At 35.9% G+C, this 18,854-nt stretch overlaps 1 protein-coding gene across 2 annotated transcripts in view; it reads right to left on the bottom strand.

The window, feature by feature from the left end:
• Nucleotides 1-8,684: 8,684 nt before the first annotated feature.
• The window catches only part of LOC6033760 (RNA pseudouridylate synthase domain-containing protein 2), a 398,524-nt gene continuing 388,354 nt past the window's right edge, over nt 8,685-18,854 (bottom strand). For both annotated transcript variants that reach the window (XM_038251446.1, XM_038251445.1), the window contains one exon: nt 8,685-9,945. In XM_038251446.1, coding sequence (XP_038107374.1) covers nt 9,871-9,945 — 75 coding nt within the window. In that variant the 3' untranslated portion in view covers nt 8,685-9,870. The remainder of the gene's footprint in view (nt 9,946-18,854) is intronic.

Genomic DNA, 18,854 nt, shown 5'->3' on the forward strand with positions numbered 1-18,854 from the left:
AACCATTAAATTGTTTAAAAATAGTCAAAATAGTGTTTAAAGAGGATTTTACGAGTCAGTCATATGACACGAATTGAGTGAGTGTAGAACATTTTTTCACGTCTCTCATTCTCCAGCAGCCGACCGGCAGTCAGGCGGCAGTGGTTGAACAGACACAGTAGGCTTACAGTCACATATGCTAGCAGTGAACTGACATTTTGGTTTGCTTCATGTGTATGCTGGGTTGGAAACTTTTTGCAGGCCTGGTCAGAATGAGCTTAAGTTTGGAATTTAGCAAATTTCACCGGTTTTTCCTGCATCGAAAAACGCGTTCAAATCAAATTTCATTTTTTCTGTCTAAAAGACCCTACAAAAAAAAAACGGTGAAATTTGCCCGGAAAATAGGCCAATTTTCACATTCATAAAAATCTCCATATGAACTCCGGATTTTGTGCCAACGATTTTTTGACAACTGGAACATTTTCCTTACCCTATCTAATCATTGATCCCTAAGTGGCTATGGGGCGTGGGTTCAATTCCCGCCTTATCCTCCTGGCCTTCTATCGGATGGGGAAGTAAAACGTCGGTCCATTTGCGTAAAAGAGGTTTTGGGTGACTCACCACACACAACCTTCGGACGCCTAGAAATGAGCAGCAACTTGAAACAGAGACCACAAAAGACCCGGGGGTCGTTAAAGTGGATTGCTTTGCTTTTTTTTATCTAATCATTGCGTCTACGTACACGACAAAGTTTATGTGAGTGAGATCATCCCTATAAGGCAGCCCTGCAAAATATGTTGGCTGACATATCGGGCGGTCAGTAAAAAAAACCAGCCAGAAGTCGCCTGACAAAAACTTTTGCTAAACAGAGATAGCAAATCTGATGCAAACAAACCCCCAGCTGCCATATAAACTTACTTTGAATGATTTGGTAAATTTCTGACTAGAAAGCCATATGGGTCATTCACTCCCATTCGGGTTGAATCCCATTTCAAATTAAAGGCAAAGCACTTGCTCCTGATTTAGCTAATCATGTTATTTTTTTAGATTTAGGCTCATTTCGCCCATTGGAAAATGTTAGGAAGAATAGCTTATGTTCGCATAAATGTTCCATATTTCTAAAGTTCAAAATTCCCAAATTCTAAAGCAAGTAGACTTTCAGATAATCTAAGTTTAAACTTGAGTCTAGAAAACATGATAAAACCCACTGCTGTTTGATGGATTTTCAAAGAGACTTTTTGTCTGTGAGCTCAAATGAAATCGCTTGATGTCTAAAGAAACATTCAATCTGATCCGTTAAGTTTTGCCGAGCTCAAGGAAGAGTTAAGCAACTAAACATAAACTTCGAACAGTATTTGCAATGGCCTTAAGCTTTTCGTATATGTCCTCGCTCATCTATCAAGTCGTCCAACTCTTCCCAACAACTAACAAACTAACGAAAATTGGTGACTAAACTATCTTTGCATTCCAACGACTTAGATGTTTTTAAAATTACTTTTAGCCTCGACTGTTCTCATTCCAATTAACTTAATCTGAATAGAAAAAATAAACATCACAACTTCCAATTAAAATTGAATTAGGCAGACCTTTAACTAAATATTACTGTAAAGGTAATTCAATGAATGTTAATTTATGATACCAATTAATTGTATATTGAATGATATTTTTTTCTTCGTAAAATGTGTTTTTTTTTTTTGTAATAAGGTTATGATGAGTACATGATTTTAAATGTATAACTGTGAGTGAAGTGAATGAATGAGTGTATAAGAGCGGATAAACTGCTGTTCAATGATGAGCTTAGGTGATAGTTTGGTAATTGTTGCTTGTTTACTTCTTCCCACCTCGTTTTTTTTTTGTTTTAGTATCTAGATATTACATGAAAGTACAAAGATGAAACGCTTGTGTGTTATAGTTTGATTCTTGTATGTGATTGGTTGGTTTTTTGATTCCATTTTTTTGCTGTTATTTTAATTTTCTATAAAATATTCTGCTTTGTATGTGCTATTTCTGCTTGACATCTGCTCCCGGTTATTTGTAATGTGTGTGAGTGTGAGTGAGTGAGTTCTCTCTTGCTTATCTAAAACTGACGGCTGACTTCTGCACTTACGGTTAAATATCAAACTATTTGTAAAGAACTACAAGATATCGATATCTTCGAAATGGAGGAAAAAATGCGTTCTGTGAGTTTTGATGGCGTCGATGAATGTGTGTATTTAAAAAAGTTTGATCTTTTTCTTTTTGCGTAATCATTTTAATCTGTGTGAATGTGTGTCGTTATTGTACAGAATGCCTGCAATATTGAATGGTACTCCTATTGAACCTTAACGCTACGGATCCTAAAACTGCTCCCACCCAACAATTTCGCGCTCGAAACTATACTTATTATTGGTTTTTCTCCCCCTTCTTTCTATTATTATCGACACTTGCTGTTGCTGCTGCTGTTGGTGGGGGCGAGGAACAACTTTTACCCCCTCGCCCGCGTTTCTATTTTAATTATTATTTTCATCATTATCAACTGTTTTTCACTACGAAAAGGCACGAATTGATTTTCCTTCCTTCTTTCTTCCGGTTGTTTTTTTTTTTTTTGCTCAACGCAGTTATGGCTTTTTTGTTTGCAACTTGCAACATTTTGCGGTCACTTGAAACTTTTCCCATCATAATTCTGGATCTTTTTTTTGTTGGTTGACCCTCGGAAACGAAATGAAATAACTTAGGATAAACAGAGAATTTCTCAAAATAAGGCGGAAATAAAAACACGCAACTCATACTAGGCAAATTATACTTTATTGTTGTTTAACATGTTTACATTTTTTTTTGTTAAATTGTTTCAAGGAGTATCAATTGCTAAAAATAAACACAGCAAACAAATAGAGCTTACAAACTACAAATTTAGATAATGCTTGAATGGGACAAAGAACGTAAAGTAAACCTAAAGTTGAGGCACAATTTTGGGGGTAAAACTAAACTTATAAAGAGGAAGGTGGTTTCAGTATTTTTTTAAAAACAACAACTAAAAGAGAACTGGGCTTACACGACTATCGAAAGTTGACGATAATTTAACGAAACAGGTTAACTTAGAACACTACAAATTACAACATAAATCAACACTAACTAGGTTCGCGCTTTTAAGTTACACTCATATGCAGTAAAAGTTGGCTTTAAATAATTGCGATTTAAATAATAGAAATTATTGTCTTTTATTCGGTTTACGTTAATGCTTCATTTGCCGCTTTCCTGCTAGAATTTAGACGTAGCATGCCATGATTTCTTTTGACAAGCTTCAAAAATCTGGACGTCATTTTTGCCTTCCCGAAAGTATGCAAAGCTTGCTACGATTTTCTTCCCTTCTCGGGTGTGGTTTCCATTTTTTTGTAAAAGTTGGCACAAAACAAATCAAAAAGATAATCCTTTGAGTTTTACGGGGAAGGGGGAATTGGTCTCAGACTCCCGGAAGGGAAGCCAACAAATCAAACCATCAAACGGAAACCCAGGGCGCTTGTCTTTCTGATTTGTCCCCGATCGAGGGGGGTGGCGACAACAAATCCTTCTTATCGACAGCTGTCACCTTTCCGCCCGGAAAGTTTTCGCCTCCCCCTCCCCGCTCGTATTTTGCTCATAACCTCACTTATCGATAAGAACAGACGAACAACAAAAAGAAAAACTCAACACCAGACCAACACTTACACGTCAAAAATAAACGAACAACTTTCTCTTTCTTTTTTTCTTCTCTCTGGCCCTCCTGCTTAACTTCTTATCTTTAACACTCGAGTTTTTTGCTTCATTTTTTAAATGAAATTATGTCTTTTCTTAGCAAAGTTTACGGCTTCACCTTAAAATTTTGTCACCAGTAGGCCGCGCCCTGCCAAAAAGGTGGTGCGGCCAACTTGGATGATAAACTTTTGCGCTCCCATCATCGACATCGTTTTTTTTTCTGTCCTAATCTACACGTGGCAAAAAATGTAGGAACGAAAGTTTTTCACCCCTCTAAAAAGAACTGAAAAAAAAATGCTACACGAAAACGGAAAAAGTTTGTAATTAATCAATCTCTTTTAGTGCGCGCGCCGCGCGCCAAAGATTGACGCGACGTTTATGAATGAGAGCTTATTTACAGTTTTGTGTGGGTCTTTTTGATTCAACTTTGATTATAAAAAAGTTTTTGATATTTTTTTTGCCTCTCTGACGCCTGCATTTGTGTTGCATGCAAAAATATCGCTACCTTTCGTAACAAATAATCTCATTAACCGCTTCCGCATTTATTTTCGAACTCTCTCGCTTGTCCTCCAAAAATAGCAATTTTTATCAATTTCATTAACATCCGCGCCATTTTTCTCGACTGTATTGTCCTGTGGTTGTTGTTATCATATTTACGAACGCACTTTTGCGCGCGCAAAACTGCCTCCCCTCTTAATTAAATTTAACACGCACAACAAAAAAAAAATATTTTAACTTGAAAAGCGAAGAATCGCTGGTGCGCGTGTGTGAGTGGAAATTCCGAAAATAGGACAAAATGTAAATATGATAAACTGCGTGCGTGTGCGACGGGTCCGAGCTGATTGTTTGTAAAAAGCAGTGAATCGAAATTTGGCCAAGTAATTGTTGGAATTATTTATGAGGTGGGAAATGGGACGATTTAATTGTCGCTGTGTAAAGGTTATTTCTGGGGGAAAAGTAATTGATTGAATGGAACAAAACATACGATTTAATTAGCAATTGTAATGAAAGGAGAGAATGTAATACATATGAAGATTTATATAAAAACATAATTGCGACTGATTTAAATATCTCTTAAATTCACGTGTACCTTTCAATAAAAATTAAAAATTCGATGCTTTTCATGAGTAAAACACAATCAGTGTGCATGAAAATTTATGATGATTGCATACAATTAACTATACCACATCATACTGAAAATGTGATTACTAACCCTTTGAATCCCACCATCTGGGGTGAATCGGGACACATGGGGCAAATAGGAACATTTGTTTCAGATCAAACACAGCACGACAAAACTAGTGCATCGTTCTCCAAATTTCAAGCATTTAAGTGCTCTCCCAATTCAGACTGTTGTCCCGATTTGCCCCGGCTGACGGTAACAAGCGTGTGAAAAACTGTTTTTATATGACCAATTAGGTTTTACGCCGACTCGATTTGGAGGTTAGAATGGAGTGCACTGTACATGGACTTAGCACAGTTCGATGCGCTCGTCGATTTTGTTCGGGGAAATTCGTCAACAATCGACGAAGACCATGTAAACAGTGCACACGAGCTGTCAAATGACGTCACGCTGTAAAACCTAATTAGCGCACACGCAACACATTTTTACTTAGACACACGTGCAAAAAATGTAAACAGTGCAGCCGAACTGTCAAATTTCTAACCTAAAAATCGTGTCGGCGTAAAACCTAATTATGAAGTTATTTTCTTCCTTACTAAGAGAAAGCTCCAAAAACATGTCATTGAATCGTGAATCGTCAAATGATTTACTTCCAAAAAGGTTTTCAAAAGACCTATCAAGAAGGATATTCATGATCAGGCAACACTGTTTGAAGCTGTAAATTTTGTTTGATAATGACTCGATTCTCAACCTGTTTGGATGTGTAGTTCAGGAAAATATGTTAAGTGTCATTGAGCTTGCACATCTGGCAACACTGCCGTAACATATAAAGACTTATGTCTTCACAGAACTTTTCAAGGCAAGAGTAGGATTGCTTCCGATTAAATTTTAATTGAAATAAGTTTTTCTTTTGCAATTGTCCATTTTTGGTACATGTTTCCAAAAAACAATGGATTTTGAAAAACTTTCAATTCTGCAACATCAAATATGTGTGAAAAAGTCCTTATTAACTTATGATAGATTAATTGGGGTTATTCTTCCTAAAGTTTATAGAAGAAAAATGATTTAAAAAAAGTTCTTAAAGACACAACAACATGCAAGTGTTTTTTACATTGCGAGAAATTAACAAAATTAAGTGACCGTTTTCAGATTTTTCAATAAAGCAAAAAATATAATTCAAACCAAAAATGACAAACTTCTCGTCACAGTGTCCTGATGCAAACAATGATCGAGCTCGAGCTGTCATTGCCCTGCGAAGTATGTTGACTGACATATCGGGCGGCCAGTCAAAAAAAAAATCTGCTAGAAGTCGCTTGACGAAAAACTTTTGCCATAAAGAGATAGGCTATCTGATGCAAACAAACCTCCAACTGCAAAGTAGATTTTTCACATAATACCGTATTTTTGTAAATTATCAAAAAATCATAAAAAGTACCATGTTTAAAAAAAATAAAATTTTCATAATTTGCAATATGGGTATTACATAACGCAACAGATTTTAACTTTTTTCGAATTTTTAATGTAAAAACTCAAAACTACTGTATTTTTTAAACAATAAAAATTTAAAAATTTCAATTTGAGTTTTAGTGTAGAATACTGTAATTTTCATAAAAAATGTAGTTCAAGATTATAAGTTAAAAATGTTGAATTTAAAATAACGAAAAAATCATTACTTAAATACGCGGTGTTTTATTGCGCAATTCTCACCAACTTGGACTTCGCACTAAATTATTGCTATCGATCGCACTATTGCGACTTGTCAAGCTGGCTTGGGAAATTTTAATTTTCTCAAAAAATGATCAAAGCGAGCCGATGTTGCTCACCTGTCAATCGCAATTTCAAAGTGCGAATGTCCATAGAGGAGAAAATCGTGACGTCAGAAATGAACTCAAATCACTCAAAGTTCATTTTGTGAGTCACTTTAACATTTTGGTCTAGTTTGACAGCTACCTCGTTCCCAAGTTTTCTGTGGGAGAGAAAAGGAGGCGAATAACGTCATGATTCGAATTCCCGGACGCTTCGAAACCCGGACACTTCATCTTGTTTTATCAATTATTTGGATATAAGTTCGCATTATGAATGTCAAAACTGTGTTATTTGATGAACTCCAACATCAACTTTCATTTAAAGTTTGTTTGAACGCTGTAGTTAATGCCAAAATAATTAAATACAATAAAATTATAAGTTTACCAAAAATGCGAAACATTTCACTTGAAATATTTCATAGGCGTCCGAAGCACCAATAAGGCAAAGCAGAAATTTATGGTTTCGATTTCCTTAAATTCTAGCAAATTTTTACATAAACTATCGATTGTTTTGATGTTAACAGCTTATTTGAGACCTAAAGAATGCCATTCACTAACATTTCAGTTCAAATTTGTGCGATTCATGAGTAAAATCGAGTGTCCGGAATTCGAAGCAAAAGTGTCCGGATTTCGAATCAGCTTTTATCAGTGTCCGGGATTCGAAGCACAACAAGTCATCTTAATTTTGAAATTCTGATGAAAAATTGTTTGAAAAGACATATTTTGCATGCATTTTCTTGAAACTGACTGTTTATACTACATCCTGATGATATTTCTACATTTCCAACTTATTACATGTTTTTTTTTCCAGCTATAACAAAAATGATATGCTACTAAGTGTCCGGATTTCGAATCATGACGTTACTTTATGGAAATTATACCTGTCAAAATTCCTAGCCTCAAAATTTTGTCGCGAGTTGCTTTTCTCCTCTATTTTGGTGGAAACTGCGACGGGAAATGTAAATAAACAACTGCTGGTTGCCTAGTTTTTCGAATTCTTGTTGTCAAAAGTGCGAGAGAAAAGTGCGGGCCAAATCCTAGTTACAGTGCAAGGATCAATATTAAAATTAACAATAAGCAAGTAAAACTCTACAAGATTTTTCGATGTTCAAAAACGGCGTTTTTTAAAGTATTCTAGACAAACAAATCTAATTTAGTGAAAATCTATTCAAAATATCAAGCGATTCGATGTCCATGTTTACAAATTATTAAAATTTGAGTATATTCATAAAAATAAGGTATTTTTTAACCCTCAACAACCCAACCCCGCCACTTGGTGGGCTTCGGTTGAAAAAATCGCCAGAAAGAAGAACTCATTAAATATAAGAAAAATTTAGAGTTGGAAGTTTCACTTGTTTCATGTGACTTTGCCACTGTTTTAGTTTTTCGTTTTTCGTAGAACAAAAGTTACTAAAATGGCCTCCTGAACACGGAAAAAATATAAATATAAAACTGGGCAGTAGAGGGATAAATACTTCTCCAGTTTGTTTGAAATAGCTTCTAAGCGTCGTTTGAAAACAAAGCCATTCTACGATCAAATTTCGTTCAATTTGGGAATTTTCAACTTCAAAAATGCTCTGAATGATTTCTCTCAATATTGTTGAGACTACAGATTAGAAAGACGTAAAATTTCAGAGAATAACGACCTTTCATGATCTTCAAATAATCAGGAAAGTCTGTATGACTTAAATAAGGATTTAGCATTCTATAATTGGTTATGCTTCAAAGCATGGAAATAAGTCTTGAATCATGAAAATTTGCTAATTTTCAATATTTTGACTTTCAATCAAAAATCATCTCCCAATTTATTTTTCCACATTTTTCTTGTTCTATTCGAAACAATTAAAATATCTGAAAGTGTTTTAACAAAGTAGCATAAATCAAAACTCCTTCCCTTGCTCGCAACCCCGCTCGCCCTGGATGCACTTTCACGCTCTCGATCATATTTCAACCACCCTGCGACCGGCAATAATAGCCGCGTCAGTGACGTGAATTGCATTTTTTTGTTCTTTCGGCGGTTTGCTCTCCACCCTCTACAATTTGTAAACAGACCCTTTCCACTTTCGGCAACATAAATTAGTTCCACTCCCCCACAGCATTGAAATTAATTTTTGGCAAATATTAAAATTCAATTCCACTTAATTAAATCGACCGTAAACATAGCTGGCCGCGGCTTCGCCGCAGGCGAAATTGTTATCACAAATTTCGGAACCGCAAAACGATTTTGGTTTCGAGGGGCGGGAAATTAAACCGTTTGTTTTTCACTCGGTGGAATTTAGCGATTTATTAAAGTTCATTATTTGAGAAAAAAAGATTAAATTCTTCAAGCAGTTGTCACAGTGAATGACAGATCCTAGTGGGCTAGCTCAGATTAAACTTCAAAGGTTGAAAATTGTTCAAAAATGGGAGAGCCTACTTTGACCGTATGACAGTTTTGCGCAGCAAAAGCGGTTTACGTACTTTTTGCTGTAATTTTTCATTTTCGTCTTTCTTCCGCAAGCTGTGAGTGTGTGTTTGAGTTTTCTGTATAGACCTCTAGCTAGCTATCAAAATAAAAACATTACGCGGTGCGTATAAAAAGAAGCGCGTCTACTGTACAAATTTCATTTCTTTTTTGTCGCTTGTTGCTGCTTTGATTTAAGAATTACTATTTTTTTCGCGTCGTATTCTGCTCTCTCTCGCTCGCTCAACATTACCCACTAAAACTTACACACTAAACCGTTATTACTTCTGTTGCTGAGTTGAGCAACAGCCATCGCTTCTGGTCGCCTCCTTCTTGCTTCGTCGTTTGTAGCTTCTTCTCTTTCTTCCTCTGCTTCTTCCAGCTGCGTAAATCTCTATATAAATGTTTTTCTTGCGTTACTTTAGTTATTATTATTGTTTTAACTCATTTGGTCGCCAAAAAACTGGAGCTTTGGCTGCTATTTGTCTTTTTTTTCTTCTTCTACAATGCATTTGCGTGCGAGTGCTAGCACACACACACGGCATCATCATCATCACACACGTTTTGGTCACAGTTGGTTTGCGTCGCTCTCATCAAGACGGGGGTGTGGCTTTGAATTAATTTGGGCGTTTTTCTCAAAAACAAGTTATGCCTTGTTCTTTTCTTTCCTTCAAATATTTGGTTCAGGAGGATAGTCCGGGACAGTAGTAGTAAAAGTGCTTGTAGTGGTCGTCGTTGTTGTTGTTGTGAAGGTAATCGCCGCCGTACTCGTCGACGTAGCCGACGTCGTCGCCGTCATCCAACGCCATTCATTCAAAGTCGTTGTCGTGCCAGTCGACGCGAGCCCACTCGGGCAGCTCGGTTTCGTACTCCCAGCCTGGGCCCTGAAAAGTGAGGAAAAGGGAAGAGAAGAAGACGAAAAGAGGTGGTTAACTTTATGATTGTTTTTGTTTGGTGATAAGTTTTAACGGAGATGCATGGTATTTGACGAAATTGAGGAGGCGCCAGGTATTTTGAAGTTTATGTAACACATCTTTTTAGTTGTGATTTTGATTTGTAGGGGAAATTCTCGTATGTTTGGCAGGTTAAGCACTCGCTCCTAACTCCATCCAATTTGCTGTTTTTCACTATTTAAACAACTAATCGATAGCGGTGTGCTCTAATGTTCTAACTGAAAATTGGGCCAAAATGAGTTAATGATGCCATCTTTTAGCTAATTAAATTCCCTACAAAACGCTTCTAACAGATCTGAAAAATTCGTTTCCTACGCGGAGATATCGCCTTGCAACCATTTGTACTAACTGACATTTTCGAACACATCATGGATGTGCTCTCTTATTTTCCATCATGGCTTGACCTTTTGAAAACACGCAAATCCATAAAAATACGATTACACTATAATATTATGGTAAATTGCAAGGTGTCCTTACTAGTTTGAGCAATATTATGGAGCACTATTTTGGAAGGCAAATAGCACAAGTGTGCACATTTGGAAGCGAGAAGGAATTATCAGTTAGGTGTAGTGTGTTAAAATGGTTTAGTGGAGTAGTTTTTTTTTGTTTGGACGACCCATTGATTAGGATTAGTGTATTTAGGTTCTGTAGGTTAGTTTAAAATGTTGTTACGTCGATTTTTTTTTCATAAACGACCCCTTCAGTTGTGCTAAGAGTGCACAACGACTTGAAGAATGTTTCAAACTGGACTTTTGGGTTGGGCTAAGTGGGCAATGGGTTGGGGAAAATAGTTGTTACGTCGTTTTTTTTGCATTGACGACCCCTGTACGTGAGCTAGGAGTGCACAACGACTTGAAGAATGTGTCAAACTGGACTTTTAGGTTGGGCTAAGTGGGTAATGGGTTGGGGAAAAATGTTGTTACGTCGATTTTTTTTCATGGACGACCCCTTCAGTTGTGCTAAGAGTGCACAACGACTTGAAGAATGTTTCAAACTGGACTTTTGGGTTGGGCTAAGTGGGCAATGGGTTGGGGAAAATAGTTGTTACGTCGTTTTTTTTGCATTGACGACCCCTGTACGTGAGCTAGGAGTGCACAACGACTTGAAGAATGTGTCAAACTGGACTTTTAGGTTGGGCTAACTGGGTAATGGGTTGGGGAAAAATGTTGTTACGTCGATTTTTTTTCATGGACGACCCCTTCAGTTGTGCTAAGAGTGCACAACGACTTGAAGAATGTTTCAAACTGGACTTTTGGGTTGGGCTAAGTGGGCAATGGGTTGGGGAAAATTGTTGTTACGTCGTTTTTTTTTGCATGGACGACCCCTACAGTTGAGCTAAGCGTGCACAACGACATGAATAATGTTTCAAATTGGACTTTTGAGTTGGGCTACTATACAATATTAAACGAACCCTGCAGTTAAGCTGAGAGTGGACAACGACTTAAAGAATGTTTTCAATTTGGTCTTTTGGGTTGGAACCCACTTGTAAAATGTTGTTACGTAGCTGAAACTTTGCTTACATGTTTCCTGCACACTAAAGCTCACACAAAATCCCATACAAAGTACTTAAAAAAAAAACTCACGACCTACTTAGCCCAACCCAAAATCCAATTTAATATTCTTCAAGTCGTTGTGCACTCTTAGCACAACTGAAGGGGTCGTCCATGCAAAAAAAACGACGTAACAACATTTTTCCCCAACTCATTACCTACTTAGCCCAACCCAAAAGTCAAATTTAATATTCTTCAAGTCGTTGTGCACTCTTAGCTCAACTGCAGGGGTCGTCCAGGCAAAAGAAAACGACGTAACAACATTTTTTCCTAACCCATTACCTACTTAGCCCAACCTAAAAGGCAAATTTAATATTCATCAAGTCGTTGTGCACTCCTAGCTCAACTGCAGGGGTCGTTCATGCAAAAAAAAGACGTAACAACATTTTTCCCCAACCCATTACCCACTGAACCCAACCCAAAAGTCAAATTTAATATTCTTCAAGTCGTTGTGCACTCTTAGCTCAACTGTAGGGGTCGTCCAGGCAAAAAAAAACGACGTAACAAAATTTTTCCCCAACCAATTACCCACTTAGCCCAACCCAAAAGTCCAATTTAATATTCTTCAAGTCGTTGTGCACTCCTAGCTCAACTGCAGGGGTCATCCATGCAAAAAAAAACGACGTAACAAAATTTTCCTCCAACTCTTTACCCACTTAGCCCAACCTAAAAGTCAAATTTTACCATTCTTCAAGTCGTTGTGCACTCTTAGCTCAACTGCAGGGGTCGTCCATGCAAAAAACTACGTAACAATATCTTTCATAGTTGATTTGCACACTTGGCACAACTGTATGGGTCGTCCATACTTAAAAATATTACGTATTTAATTTGTTTGAGGCACATTTGTTCTATTCAATACATTCATCGATTCCATTGCATGAGACACACTTGTTCCAACTGCAATTCACCATAAATCTAAATAACGGTTTGTGCCTTGGATACCATTCGTTTTTGAAAGGTCGTATGATATAATTGAAATAAAATTAACTAGCTAAAAGTTTTTACAACATCATTTTCTTATGTTTTTAGGAATACATCAACCTAGTATTCGTCATAGTTGATGTATTATGGATGGTTTTACAATTATATTCATGAAAAATATAATTTCACTATTTTTTTCATACAAAAACTTTGATTTAAATGCTTATTTTTCCAAAAGGTTAATTTTCCTAACAAATTCAAACTAAAATAAGTGTTTGAAAAAAGTTTTGATATAAAATGTTTTTCTTACGCTTAAATTAACCAACTCGTGAAAAAATAACATTAAAACAACTAATTTGAACTATTTTAACAATAAATTTACTTTGCACGCTTTTGTACCAAAGCCCTGTGCACGTTTGTGCTAACTCATACAAATTACCTCCCAAAACACACTTGTGCCAATTGCAAGCATGATTTTTTTTCGTATTTTCTCTGCCAAAATTTTTCTAGCATTTCAAAAGTTTTTATATTTCACAATGTCTTTAAGTAATGTCAGGTGCATACTTTAAAATTGTCAGAACAATTTTTTGTCGAATAGTTTTCCAGAAACAGTAATTCAAAGTTTAAAAATCGATTTTCTCGCAACTACCAAAATGTCAGTTAGTATAAGAGAGCACACCGCTATCGTAATGTTGCAAAACTTTTGATAGAAACTTGCTTGCTCACTCCTTATTGAGCTATTTATCACTCGACTTCAGATGAAAACGCTTTTAATGATCTGTAATTGAATATCAAAGTGCTGATATGACAACATTAGAGGCAATCTGGAATTAGATGCTGTTCCCCTACATAACGTATGAGTTCGGGCGAAATAAATGATATATAAAACCAACAATTGAGATTGTTTCAAGACTTGAGTAACGTGGAGAGAATCCTTTTTCTCTATTTTCACACTATCTCATGAGTTTTCTTTCCTACTCGCAAAGCAAAAAAGTTTATGGAGGAGAGCCACCCACTACATAGGCAGTGGCAGTGGCAATTTGATTTTTTTAATGTTACCTTCCATTAAAAAAAATCAAATTTAAAAAAAAATCACTTTTAAAAAAAGTTTTGGTATAAAAACCACATTTCATGGCCAAAATAATGTCCTTGATTAAATTTGTCAAAATTTTCCTATAGTTGAAGTAAAATTCAACAACAAAAAAACAACAAATTACAATATGGCTGCTGATTTTTTTTTTTTTAGTTGGAATATAAATAACATGAATAACGTGATCAATGATTGAATGATTTTTCATATTTCATACCTTGAGTTGTTATTGTCTTACTCTCTCATAAAATCTGTTTAATAACAATTTTTAGAATAAGTTTCAGGGATGTTATTATTTTTTTCTTCTGATTACCGATGATCATGATTTTCTGATAACAAAATTAGAAATTTTTAACAGGGCTTTTTTATGAAATGATCTCCGTATTGTTATTCCCACCTGCCCTGGAATAAAAAAAATAATCCCATATCAAAATAAACTTTCAATTACAAACACTCAATTTTGACTCATTTTACCCCTTCGATTTTCTTTTTTTTCTGTTTCAGTGCCTGAAACGAGCCAACTTTTCCGGTATAATGCTTGGCTAACGAATTGTTTGGACAAGTTAGAAAATTCAAAATTGTTCTAATTCTCCCCCCCACCCCCCAATAACTCAAATAATCATGGGGCGATTTTTTTTCAGAATCTGTGTTTAAAATCATTTTTAGCATGTTGGGTTAATTTAAACAACACAAAAAAATTTGCGCTATAAATTTTGGTATTCGGCAAATCTTACATTTTTTTAAACTAATGATTGCAGAACAATCGAACTAATGTAAAGTGCACTTTAAAACACTTTTTTTCTTTCAAATGTTGAGTCTTTTTTTAACTCCCTCCCCATTTTTTTTCAATTTTGACCTGACATTCCAGCCCATAGTGATGAATTATCGTTTACCTTTTTCCTCCTTGCGAGCATTTGCTTAGAGTTACAACATAAAATTTTAATGTTTTTGTTTTTAGTTATAATTTTTTTTTAAGAGATCGAATTATTCGATAGTTCTTTTCTTTTTGCAGTTATATTTTTTTCTGCAGTACATTTTTTTGTAGGACAATATCACTAGGGCATAAAACCTACTATCTTTTCAAAAAAATAAATTTTACATTATTGGCACATCTTAGTGAGCAAAGTTTGCTCTTTTAAGAGAGTGCTGTTTTCAAAAGAGTTTATTTTGTTAAGTTTTTTTTTTTTTTTTTTGATAGAGTTATAAAACCATTTTTTTGTCCCTGGGTCAAACAACGAGGTCAAAAAGGGGATTTCATCTAATTTGGAGTTTCGCACTAAATATTTTTTTTATTGGAAACTTGCTAGCTCAATTCCTACTGATTTATAACTCTATTTCAGTTCAAAACGCCTTTCAAAAGCTATAATTGAACGAAAAAGTACAGATATGCCAACATAATGTGCTTCATGTAATTAAATGCAGTTCTCCTGGCTTGAATACAGTTATTCTACTTCCAAAAATTTCAAAATATTCAAAAATTATTGAAAAAAATGTTTTCTTTTCGAACTGTGTTCTCAAATTCTTTTTTCCAAGACTTAAAAATTAAATTGCGTTCTTTATAAATTATTTCATTGTTTGCATTTTTTTTGTAAATATACTTTTTAAATAGTGGAGACATGAAAGATCTAGCTTACTGCCTTCCTTACATTTATATAGTAATTTTATTTAAAATGGTTATATCCAGCCTTTGAATTATATTTTTTTTTAGATTTTTGATTTCCGTGGCTAAATTTTCATAAATATTTCGTTTCTATTACTTTTTCAAAGATGGGTTACATAAAGATCCAGACATTTATTTAATCGAAATATCTGAGATCCGGTTACAAAGAAGTGTATAATTTACACTAAAGTGCTCATAAATTTTTTAAGGGTTGTCAGACCTTCAATCTCTTCAAAAAGGACTTTCAAATACCATTCTAAAAATAATGATAAACTAGAAATGTTTAAAAAGGGACTTATGGGACATCAAGAAGGATCGAATGAGACCAATACAGTAAAAATATGTTTAGCCAGTGCCAAGTTAATCGATTGCATGTTTTAGACTACAACATCCCATACTAGGGTGCCTAGAAAAATTTACCACTTGGGTTATATGGTTTTTGGGTTTAAATCATCTGTGCCAAATAAAAGCGAAAGGGTTTGATGAAAAAATGATTTTCGTGCAAAAATAAAATCGGTAACAACTTTTCAGGATCGAGTTTCTCAGCCTACATAAGTTTGATTAAGTTGTGGATCATAAACTTTCCCATAAGAATCTAACTTTTCACCTTGGAGTATCAATGGGTAACTGTTGACCAATTTTGCTCATATTTGACCCAGAGTTCTAACATAGCTTAAAGAACAATATTTGGCTTTTGGAGCGAGGTTTGGAAAAAACACCCATATTCTGAACACCCTTCTCTACACACACACGCACAGGAATTTGATAAGAATTTAGGTAAAGCGGGAAGGCCTGCCACGACTCAAGATTATAAAACAGTGTTAAGAAAAGTTCTGTAAATAGCAAAAGTTGTGTGTATTGCATACGAAAAATAGGACGATAGTAAGCAATCTGTCGAGTCCAGAAATGGAGTTTAGATGACAGGGAGTTTGGTAGGAACTTAGTTCCCAAACAGAACAATTTGGACTGCTATCAAAAACTTGTGTCGTGGCAGGCTTTTTTGTTCAACTTTACAAGTTTATTTTTAGGTGATTCAGATGAGAAGTATTTTGTAGCAATGCAAAAAATAATGATTCTCGAAACTATACAATCTTATCTTTACCATATTAAATTTGTTGTAGAGTAAAGTGTTCCATCTGTGCATTAATCTATTAGGCATTTCTGGTTTATTTTCTTGCAATCCTCCTTATCATTATAAGCCCATCTCCAGACTCAATAGTTGTACAACTCAAACATTCCAGCAGCAGCAAAAGTACCCAGACAAATGTACGTCTAATTTCATCCGGTAATTCACTCCACGTGAGTCCACTTATTACCAGCGCGGGCAGAGCGTTTCCACCGAACCATGATCCTCGTCAACTCGCACAGTCGTCATCATCGTCGAAAACCAGGGGACAATCCATCACGCGCCTCGTCCTGAGCTGATGATGCCATTTCCGGGACACCACATTCCGTCGACGCCGCTGGGCGTCAACACCCTCACACCCTTTGGAGGCGCGCTTGGTCGAGACCTCACGGGCAAAAGGGACGTGGCTCGGACGATTAAAATTCAGTAGCAAATACTTTGGTAGGGGAAGCGTGCCTACTTTGATTTAATTGAAATTTGTCAAATATCTCGGAAATAAAGTGTTTTGCAACTTAATATTGGGCTGATAATGGGTACATTTACCCTAGGTACTGAAAGTAGGCTCAACTACGGCGGGTAGGGGATTGGACACTTTTGCCAGACTGGTGTCCTCCCCACACATGCTTTTCTCGGAATGAGAGAAGGAGGATTAACGTGACATAATAATTAAAATTTAAAATTGCAGACACACACTTACACACGTGCTGACGAAGGGAGATGGAGCAATGATTCATTCATGTGAAAGGGGGGGGGGGGGAGGGGGAGCAGATGGAGGGGAGTAAAATGTGAAAAACGTTTTAATTTTCCATTTTAATTCGACACTGCCTGATGAAGATAAGAGAAATTCAGTGGTTACCGTTCTCAGTTAAGGTGGGACAAAGAGCGAAAAATACGCACCAATTTAATAAAGTTTTTAATTACACCCAAAGTTAAAGAACGAGGGGATAGTCCTCACGAAAAGAAACGTGAGGAAAGTACTATTTTGCGTGAGCAAAGACCTCTCGCGTGTTCATTCGTTCATTGACGAGTTCATCCTATTGAGCGGCTTATATGGACAAATGACCACCACTTAGTCACCGAACCATGGTGGCCTATACGGCAAAGGCACGGTCCTATATGCCGAAGGTCTTGGGTTCGAGTCTCGGTACCGGAACTTTTTTTTTTATTTGATAGATGAACTTTTTTGAAGATGAACCATGAGTAAAGTACTCTCGGTAATTTCGGGATTTATCCTCTCCGTACGCACACAGTACCATTTTACTACTTTATCCTCTCGTATGCCGATACCCAGTTCTGGGTGTACTTGTATTGTAGACAAACCTTTTAAATGTTGAGCAATTCTCTACCAAAGCCGGAAATGGATTTAATTTGTGTTTTTTTAGTTGGCTCAAACTTTGTGGGGGCCTTACCAATGACCAAAGAAGCCAATTTGTATCATTGGTTCACCCATACAAGTCTCCATACAATTTTGGCAGCTGTCCATACAAAAATGGTACGTAAATATATACCCAGAACTGGGCATCGACATACGAGAGGATAAAGAGCACGGTTCGGTAGTAAAATGGTACTGTGTGCGGACGGAGAGGATAAATCCCGAAATTACCGAGAGTACTTTTCTCATGGGTTCATTTTCCAAAAAAGTTCATCTATTAAAAAAAGTACCGGTACCGAGACTCGAACCCAAGACCTTCGGCTTATTGAACTGTGCCGTTGCCGTATGGGCCACCATGGTTCGGTGACTGAGTGGCGGTCATTTGTCCATATAAGCCACTCAATAGGATGAACTGTTTCAATAAACGAATGAACACGCGAGAGGTCTTTACTCACGAAAAATAGTACTTTCCTCACGTTTCTTTTCGGGAGGACTATCCCCTCGGCCTTTAACTTTGGGTGTACGAAAATCTGTAGCCTTTGTAGGAATGTTCTGATCTATTTCGGTGTCTTCGGCAAAGTTGTTGGTATTGTTGAGGACTATAGGTACACGGAAAACAAATTTGCCGTTTTTTTAACTTTATTTTACAAAAACTCAATTTCCCAATATCCATATTTTTTTTTAAATTTTGAGATTTTATTGATATATTTCAGAGAACAGAAATCCGCAACTTTTGAGCTATAAAGAAGTATGGTCAAAAAATTAGCCGCCGAATAAAAGGCTTTAAAAAAATATTTTTTGGAAAAATCCAAATTTTGCAACAAACAAATTTTTAACCTAATTTTTAAATATCAAATTGCATTTGCAATCGAAAAGTATTTACATTTATTCGATTTTTAAAAATAGAGACCATGAGTGACCATTCCGGAAAATATTTTTTTTAATTGTTCAGAAAATTTGCTATGAAATTGTGAAGGAAAATTTTGGAATCAAGATTAACATTTCAAATGGGCGTAATATTGAATGTTTGGCCCTTACTTCTCTATTGCTCAAAAGTTGTGGGTTTTTTCCCCTTAAACATATTAAAAATCTCAATTTTTTTTTTATACAGATTATGGAAA

The sequence above is a fragment of the Culex quinquefasciatus genome, chromosome 2, assembly GCF_015732765.1.
Source record: "Culex quinquefasciatus strain JHB chromosome 2, VPISU_Cqui_1.0_pri_paternal, whole genome shotgun sequence".
Taxonomy (NCBI): Eukaryota; Metazoa; Arthropoda; class Insecta; order Diptera; family Culicidae; genus Culex; species Culex quinquefasciatus.